Here is a 9649-nt window from a genome sequence, read left to right as displayed (position 1 = left end):
AAACCATAAAAACATATAATAAAAGTGCATGCATATGGTATGCAATGCACACCTAAGAGTTTTCTTAAAAATAAAGGTCTAACTTTCATTTCATAAATGACTTATAATAACTAGTTAATAAAAGGCCATTTTTTTTAACACAAAACGTAATAGTATAGCATCATTTTTTAGAATGCTAACCAAAAAAATAAATAAAATTTGTCACGTTTTGAATAAAAAAAAAAAAATTATCAATACATTGCTATTCATTTCTTGAGTAAAAGTTTATCATCACATCTTTATCAAACAATGAATGCTTGTGAATCGGGTAAGGTTAGGTGGTATCCCATCCGCCATCTATTCGGACTGAGGTAAATTAAAAAAATACATTTGTATCCGTCTGGTTAGACCAGCAAAATCACCTATTCAATGACAAATCAATTTAGACCGTTCACTTTTAACGGATGAATGAATATTTGCCTAGCCCTAAAAATAATAATACAGTCCGGACAGGTTATCCCATCTCCTCATTGCTTCATGTGGTATGCTGGCAGCTCTATTGTAATTTATGCATTTTGGATGCAATTCTGCGGTACATCTTGCACAATCAGCTACTACTACCTTCTCCTTAATAAGCAATGAAATCCCAAATAAATTATCAAATATTCTACATAATACTCCCCTATAATACTCATATAAATGTGAGACCTACACCACATGAAATCCGTACTCTTGTGATCTGAGCATTGTGTAGAAAATTTAATAATTTATTTAGAATCTCTAATATTTTTGTTTTGAAATTGTTTCTCCTATAAAAAAAATGAGAACTTAAAAATAATGTATTCTCATGTCAATTTTTTTTTTTTTTTTCACAAATTAAAATTTCAGTACAAGAATATATTATTTTTAAATTTTTTATTATTTTTATGCTGGACAAACAAATTTTGACAGAGGTAAGAATAGCACAAATCCATGTATCTCATTACAGGGTCAGCTCACTCGCAAGAAAATGGGAAAGAATATAAGGCCTTGTTTGATTGTCCAAATTAGATATAAGGGGTTGGGCAATGCAGCAGAACATAGAAACACATCAAAAGAAAATCAAGAATCAAATCAGAGAGACATCTAAGCATTTCAATCTTAACAAAACTGTCTACCCAAACATTCAACTTTCTATTTGCCAAAACAAAGAAAAGAGAACAAAAGAAGAAACCCGCTAAATCTATGTCAAGATTTTTATACAACTACAAACTACATACCACTTTCTAAATAAGTTGCTATCCAAACACCATATCACTTTTATATGCACTGCTGATAAATACACTGGAGAGGAGCCAAAGAGAAAGGCTCACATATATTTAGACTCTGGCCTCACATCCCACCCTGACATCCGTCTATGGTGCTTATCCTTCCCACTTTTCCCATTTTGAGAATGTCCTGGTTGTTTGGCAGCTGGTAATCTTACAGCTGGGGTTAAAACTATGAAATCGTCCTCCTCATCACTGCTGCTAATCCAGCCATAGCAAGGTTTTCGCCTTCTGGGTGGGAGATTATTAGCAGGCGATGGGGGGGAAAGAGTAATAGGAGGAGGAGATCGGAGGAGTGGACTGTGGTCAATTTGCATTCCTCGTCTAGAATCATTGTCATTTTTTCCTCCTTTGTCAATGGCGTTGACCATGTCCTCATTGCAGTTTTGGTCCAATCGAACATCCTTCAATCCTCTTCGATTTCCTTTGGCTGACAGAAGACAGTCCCTGACTTCTGCCACACACACAAAAAAAAAAAAAAAAATCTTTATCTAATAATGAGGAAAGTAATGGAGCTTTTTTACTCCAAAATGCACATCTTTTTATGAGTTATGTCAGAATGTAAAGAAACGTGAAAGTTCATAGTATGCACCATTCCTAAACATTGTTCAGCTTACTCATAATTTTTAGACGGAAAAATGATTTTTGCTTTTTACCCAGTTCAATTGACTAGCATTGCTCATCCAAAAATGTCAGCAGCTAATTTTCTTGCACATAAAAATCTAACACGATTGAAAACTGAAAATGAGATAGTAAGGGGAAAAGGTTTACCGGTTTCAGTAGTCTGCGCAGCAGCATCTACAACCTCAGAGCATGTAAGTGCAAGAACTTGACTGATAGGTGCAGCAGCATCTGCAACCTCAGAGGATGTAGATGCAAGAATTTGACTTGAAGGCCCAGCATCAGCTGCTTCAGAACAGTCTCCAGCTCGTTCAACCTGCAATGGCTCATCCTACAAAAAGGGCCAGTACATGTTCCAAAATAAGCAATACCGTAAATGTTTTCACCATATACACATCTATTATGAAACCAACAAATTAAAATTTAGGCATACTTGACATTTCCATTCGCACTCAATTTCCGTCTTCCTCACGTCCTTGTACGTTAGGAGGAAGAAGGGAGTTGATTCTTGTTTCATGGAGACTCCAAAATCTTATCCATTGAATATTATTCCGAGTTTAATAACAAAGTAAAAGTGCACAACCAGGCTAAACGCGACAAGAAAATGAATGTAGAGATGCCATAGGAGATGGGGCATCTTGTTTAACAACCTATACACTGTGAGCTCATCTCCTATACAACCAATGAGCTAATCTACCATTTCCTACTCAAAACTGGAAGTCATTATCACAAGTACATACAGAATCCACACAACCTAAAACCAAAAGGTCTGAGAATCAAATTTACCCCTACAAGCTAACATCTGCAAGAGATAATCATCTCCACAAACGGCAATTGTTACTGCATACAAAATCCCCTGAATTTTTTTGGTCAAGCTCAACCAACTACTGCATCTTAGCAACATTACTGGTCAAAGCATTCTCCCAACTATTTCATATACCAATAATAATTTCAACAAGAAAAAAAGAAACCCAACCTTCCATTGTGTATCATTATACAAGCCCTCACATTCCAACATCAAACACAAAGAACACGTCTAGGAAGACTCAATATCCACTTTTAGCTGTAAAAAATCCAAGATATTTTAACAATTCAACTCTTTAAGAGATAAAATTAAAATCTCTTTTAAGGACATCAAAAAAAATTAAAATTAAAATTAAAATCTCTTTTAAGTATAAGACAATCTCAAAGACCCACAAAATAGTGGCCAATTCGATGAATCATATCAGAGAATCAATGTCTGCTAGCAAAGGATTCACCTCTCTCGATGACCTGCTCACGTCACTTGAGAGAAAGGTTACTCCTACATGAGCAATATTTCTATATAATTCAAGTAAACTATTTTAAAGACCTCTATCTAGCAAGATAATTGACTGATAATCCTCTTCCATGGATAGTTCAAAACAGATAAAGTCTTGTTTGATCTACCTAAAGGCCATTATTGCCATAAGCACAAATGATCTCCTATAATGTCACAATTTCAATTCATTCACAGCAGAAACAAAACAGCTTGTGACCAATGACAATGAAATTATAATATGGATATGGATATATAAAAAAGTTCACTTTTAAATAATTCAATCTGGTAGTCCACCCCTGATTTTGCAGCATGGTCACCAAAGTACACGTGATCTATTTTAAAAACACATATCCAAAGTTAAGCAGTTGAACAAGGAAAACAATGGTAACAAATTATACATTTGGAAAGATAGCCCAAAAGAAAAGTAAAACACAAACATGATTGCACCAGGAATGGTGGAAGACATTGAGTAGAAAATCTATCAAACTTGTGAAGTCCTTTCTAGACTCATTACTAACATGCCAAATATTTTGCAATACCCCTATGCATGCAGACCATTCTGAAAAGTCAAGTTTTCTTGATAATCAGATGACGTCGAAAGGTAGGTTTTTAGGGGTTTATTTATTATCAACATATATTATTTGCCTCGCTATTCATTTGCACCTATAATCACTTGGTAGGAAAGGTATGGAAGCAACTGGAGCAGAGTAGGGCTTTTACAGAGTGGACAAGAAGGCTTCGTTTCCTTATTGTTCCCTTATAGAAAGACTTGATACTACTTGAAAATGAGTCTTTTGAAATTTGCTCATCTTGTATGATAGGAAATATCATAAAGTGGGTATACGAAAACATTGGAATCAAGCAAGCAGAACAGCAAATAAAGGAAATTCCAATGCTCAAAATGCGAGTGTCCAAAGGTGCAATCAATAATAGGTCCCATTTATGACCCGACCCTACAAGCCAACACGGGAGAGGATGTCGAGAAACCCACCCCTCACCTCACCTCCCAATTTCAGTCAAGGGCTATAAAAAGGTTGGTAGAGATTTTGAACCCGTTACCTTACCAACTCATTCGACCCTTGGGGTTTCAATCATAGCAAACTTAATCAGCTTAGCTAAATAATCTCTACAGAGGCTATTTAAGAACTAGATCTAAAGGAAGTAGATTTAACTAGATTTGCACAACAAAAGCAAAATTGATATTTTCGTTTCAAATTTCTGAAATGTCCTAATTTAATTGATGACTCTGTTCTACAACTAGTGGCCTAATTTTCCGTCTGGCCGCCCGGAAAACACTGCAATCTAGCACCTAAATCACACTTGATTAAAAAAAGAATAGATATACCACTCATCCACAACAATCAAAGTTACAAATTTAGACAAAGATCAAGTGATCAACAATGTTACCAACAACATGATTTCCTCTCCATTGGATTTATCTCCTTGTACTTCCTCTTCTTGATTAGAAAGAATCGTTTCAATGACCAGAATGTACGCATTAGCTTCGATAAAAGGCCACCCATCATCTCCACCGTATACCTGCAACAAAACCCTCATTCAAGTCACGACTTAAAACCCCCAAAACAATCCAACAAATCAACAAAAACAATCACAAAAACAAAACATTAACTCAAATTGAACGGCGTTTAATGATCTGAGAAAATGTAAAATCTATTCAACCAAACTCGATAAAACCCATTTCGCTTAGTTGAGGAAATTTAACTATTTTTGGCAAAATAGAAACAGAAAAGGAAACACGAGAATAAGAAAATTTTCATTCCGTTTTCACTTGGTTTTCTTGGAAACCAAACAATCTCACCTTAAGAAGTTGATTGACGGTTCTCCTAACCTGGTTCCTGGTAAACCCATAGGGTACCAATTGATCAATTGCTGCGTCCATTCTCGTCAGACCCGGCTGCAAAATCCCAAAAAAAAAAAGTGAGAAACTAACCAAAAGTAGCAAAGAATGCCAGAAAATCAACGAGAAAGTGTCGGAAAATGAGAGAGTGAGAAAAAAAACAGTCGAGATTCAAACCTTTCGAGTTCTCCCTCTGGGCGCCATTTGTTGAGTCCCTGTCTCTCTCTCTAGAAAAAGCAGAGGCTCTCTCTCTACAACAGAGCATGACAAATAGTCTCACCCTCTCTACAGATATATATATGACGGTGATTATAGGGAGTCAGATCCTCTACTTCGATCTCTCTTTTTGGCTCTCTATTTGGTGGGACATTGGATTCACTTTTGAGCCAAAATTTAATAATTTGAATCGTTCATATTTTAATATTTATTGAATATATCATACATCTAAAAAATTAAGTCGATAATCGAAAACCATATGTTTGGATCATCAAACTAAAAGTTTATTAAAAACTGTTTGTTAAATTTTTTTTAATAAACGATTTTTAGTTTGATGATCCGAATACATAATTTTCAATATTCGATCAACTTTATGTTTTACAGGTATGATATACTCGATAAATTTTAAAATGTAAACGATTCAAATTATCGAAATTGAATCCAAAAATAGGCCTAATGACCCATTAAGTAAGGAGTCAAGTAGAGAGATTGTTTGAGATGATCTAAATAAGTGCACTTTTTGACTTTTTATGAAATATGGGTTGAGTTTGAAGTGATATGATAGAGAAGTGATATGACTTAAATATGATAGTAATTTTTTTAATTTTTTGACTTTTTTAAGTTATGACAAACAGATCTTAAAAGGAAAGGATCTTGCTCGATCATAGGAGGGTCGGAATGCATGCTATTGGTGGAATTTACTGATAATACACACTTGGTTCAATTTTATTGGTTAGAGAATATTAGATGTTGCATTTCGTTTGATGATGTGATCTGATTGTTAAACGGATCGACGGTGTGTAAGTGATAGAAAGGAATATTGGATGGATTGATTTATGCTGAGGATGCACCTGATAATCTTATTCAAGAGTGTGAAATTGGTTTGAAATCATTTGACAATCAATTTGAGGATTTCTTTGTTGGTTTTCTTTAATTTAAATTTTTATGTCTATACTAATTTTCAAAAATAAAATAATACATCATTTTTTTGGAATAGAAAATCTATGAAATAGGTTTTTTTCCCTCCCCCTTTTAATGGAGTGTTTTCAAATATTTAAATTTTTATGGTCTTTTAATCTAAACATATTTAGATAATAAAAAATATATATTTAAAATTGAAAAAAAAAATCACTAAGTAGAAAAGAAAAATTATTTGTTGATCGGAGGGTATCACATGGTTATGCCCACATGGTTATGCCACCGGGCCAATCATAAATCATTGTGCATTCTTATGTTCTCCAATCACTTAATAAAAAATTATGAATTTCACTCACTCTACCAATCACAATACACTTGGGACACTATGTGGCCGCGTCCCAGGATCACAAAATAAGTTCTCATAGAAAAGAGAGAGAGAGAGAGTACACGTAGAGCAATTCACTTGAAATGCTAATTTCAATACAGCATCTCAATAATCCAAATTGACAATATAAAACCCCTTCATCCAAAACCTTCTAAAGATGACATGTTATTGAGCTGTCTTTGATAACAATTTCGTCATGTCAAAATTGATAATTTATATTTAAAAAAAAAACCCACTAAAACAGAAAAGAAATAAAAAGAGTACACATAGATCAACTCACTCGAAATGTCAATACTGGCATGGCCTTTCAACGGTCAAAATTTATTGAAATCCTTTCATCTAAACCTTCTAAAGTTGACTAGTTACTGATCATAGAACGAATCAATGGTGTGCAAGTGATAGAAATAATTATTGGATGGATAGAGTGATGTTGAGGATGCACCTTATTGAATCTAATCCAAGAGTGTGAAAATGGTTTGAAAATCCCTATTGTCATTTGGCAACCAATTTAAGGATTTCTTTTGTTGGTTTTCACCTTCTTCTTTTTTCTTTTCTTTTTTTTTATAGTTTAAATTTTGTAATTTTTATGACTGTACTAATTTTTAAAAATAAAATAATTCATCACTTTCTTGGAATAACAAATCTCTGAAATAGGTTTCCACCCCCCCCCCCCCTTCAATGGAGTTTTTTCAAAAATTTAAATTTTTATGGTCTTTTAATCTAAACATATTTAAATAATAAGAAATCGATATTTAAAATTGAAAAAAAAAATTCACTAAGTAGAAAAGAAAGAGAGAGTGTGATGTTATTGTCTGCATACCAAAATATTATATTTAAACTCAAGTAATAACTGCAATTCTAAAGTATAGCAGTTAAGATCAGGTGTCTATTCTCAAGGACTAATCGAGTTGTGTCGATACAAAAATAATAATTAAAGTAATTAAAAAAATAGAGTTTGCAAATATTAAAATTAAAACTAATTAAGATAATAAAACATAAAATAAATAAAATAAAATAAGAAATACCTTAGAGTTTGGAATCTTCCATTAACCTTATAATCAAGGGTTACTGTATTAGTTTTAAGAGAATCATTAATATAAAATGATGTAAATTGATTATAAATGTATCGTCAAGAGAATATGTATATTAAAATCAAAAAGTCACGGATCATCTTCACTCAGCATAGACCGTCACCACTAAACGATGGTTAATACACGACCCGTCATATTAGGTATGACTCGTCTAACAATTTTAATATACATTAATAAAAATAATTATATAACATGATTTGAATACAACATTTATTACACAAAAAATCTAAAAGTTATACAATTTATTCAAATCAAATCAAAACTAAAAATACTAAATACAATAAATCTCAATTACTTGATGAGGATTTCATCTTAACTCTAAAAAAAAGAAATTAATTCTACATACTCATGAAACTACCACACTCTAATTACAAACTAAACTCTCCCATTTTTCCTTTCTTGAGCTTCCTTGGCCGAAGCCTATGCAGCCTCCTCTCCTTTTTCATTCTCTCTCTTATTCTTCTCCTTTTATAGCCTCCAACCTGCAAAAGAAAACAAAAAAATAATAATAATATATATAATTATTTAGGGAAAGTCGAGGTGGTTGCCCAACACCCTCCATCTTCTTTTCCTTTTTTATTTATTTTTTTTATTTTTTATTTTTTATTTTTTATTTTTTTTTCTTTCTTTTTTTTCTTTCTTTTACTTATTTTCTTTTCACTTTGTCATTTTCGTAAAGTGCATACTAATCTACTGGGCACTTTATAATATATTAATATATAAAATATTTAATTGATATTATTTACACTAATTTATGTACCAACACTTAAAATATATACAAATATATAAAATTATACAAAATTATAAAATAATACAAATTAATAGATTAATAAAATGGATTTTAGTAGGCCAAATATGTAATATTTAGGCTCCAATCATATCCTCAACTTATATTTTGTTAGTCCTTGAGCAAAACAAATTAAAAATAAAATAAAATTTATCTATGTCGTTTTCGTAGGAAATGCGATTGCATTTAGCATATGCAACTAGCTTTTGAACTCTTAAGTTACCTCTAGTGGACGAGTTGTAGTCTCGTAAGGATTTACAGTGAATATACTCACAAAATTCAAAAAAAAATTTAATATATTTTTTTAAAGAAAATATTCATAGAGATAATTGTTAATTTTAATATATTAGCAAAAGAATTAATAGAGTTTAGAATACTAGCAATTAATAAAAATAATTTATATATCTCAAATCTCACTGTGAATGTAAATTATAGCCAACAAAAATATTATTTATCTCAAAATAGAATAAGACTCTAGTTCTACCGGAAACATGCTTCGACTCAATTCTTTCCAACTTACTCTCAACAAATGAAACACTATAAAATGGCTCAGCTCACCAGTTTATGTATGTGAGAGAAGACTTATGTTTAACAAAACAAACATTTCTCACATTTAAAAATAAAAAACGTTGTATAGAAAAGTATGTATAGCCTTATGATAGGAAAGCCGAAAACAATGAAATTATGCCAATTTGTCATTTGAAAAATCATGCTAATCTCGAGATCAAATATGACTTTATTTTTTGTTGCCATGTTGGGTCGAAGGGAATTTATAAAATTGGGTAAATGGTGAAAAATAGGTATCTAAGAAATGAATCAAACAAATGCAGCATATATAGGACATTGCTTCACTAACCCGTTCTTTAACTCCTTCCTCTTTGTTTTTTTCTTCATTTTTTTGACATGGAAGTAAAAACATTTTTTTTTTCTTTTTACTTTCTTATATGTATATATATATATATATATATTACAATTTTCTTGTTCCACTCACATGATAGCTTTCTCCCAAAATAACAGAAAAAATTCATACTTGAAACGCCAGAGAAAATGGCTAAATAAATAAAAAGTTTTATGTATAGGCTCAATGAGTTCACTAGTGGTAATTGAAATAAATATATATATATATATATATATTTTTCCCAATAAGGCTCAAACACAAAAAGATGGCCTAAAATCATTTTTCAAAA

General features: G+C 31.9%; 1 protein-coding gene across 1 annotated transcript; it reads right to left on the bottom strand.

Moving 5' to 3' along the window:
• Positions 1-1133: 1133 nt before the first annotated feature.
• Positions 1134-5330, bottom strand: LOC114273979 (uncharacterized). The gene is made up of 5 exons (XM_082876335.1): positions 5243-5330; positions 5027-5122; positions 4615-4746; positions 2058-2238; positions 1134-1740 (listed from the first exon to the last, which is right to left on the bottom strand). Exons 1-5 carry the CDS (start codon positions 5267-5269, stop codon positions 1328-1330), a joined length of 849 nt encoding a protein of 282 aa, XP_082732461.1. The 5' UTR covers positions 5270-5330; the 3' UTR covers positions 1134-1327.
• Positions 5331-9649: the final 4319 nt, after the last annotated feature.

This window comes from Camellia sinensis, chromosome 1 (assembly GCF_055761805.1).
Source record: "Camellia sinensis isolate YWXY chromosome 1, ASM5576180v1, whole genome shotgun sequence".
Lineage (NCBI taxonomy): Eukaryota > Viridiplantae > Streptophyta > Magnoliopsida > Ericales > Theaceae > Camellia > Camellia sinensis.
The sequence above is the reverse complement of the archived record's forward strand: the minus strand, read 5'-3'. Positions and strand labels throughout refer to the sequence as shown.

Bases quoted from the DNA above. Each gene is read 5' to 3' on its own strand.
- LOC114273979 (XM_082876335.1), bottom strand. From the start codon at position 5,269: ATGGCGCCCAGAGGGAGAACTCGAAAG. The intron at 5,123-5,242 runs GTTTGAATCTCG...GGGATTTTGCAG, and splicing joins CCAGAGGGAGAACTCGAAAG to CCGGGTCTGACGAGAATGGA. The intron at 4,747-5,026 runs GTGAGATTGTTT...GTTTTGTTGCAG, and splicing joins CCGTCAATCAACTTCTTAAG to GTATACGGTGGAGATGATGG.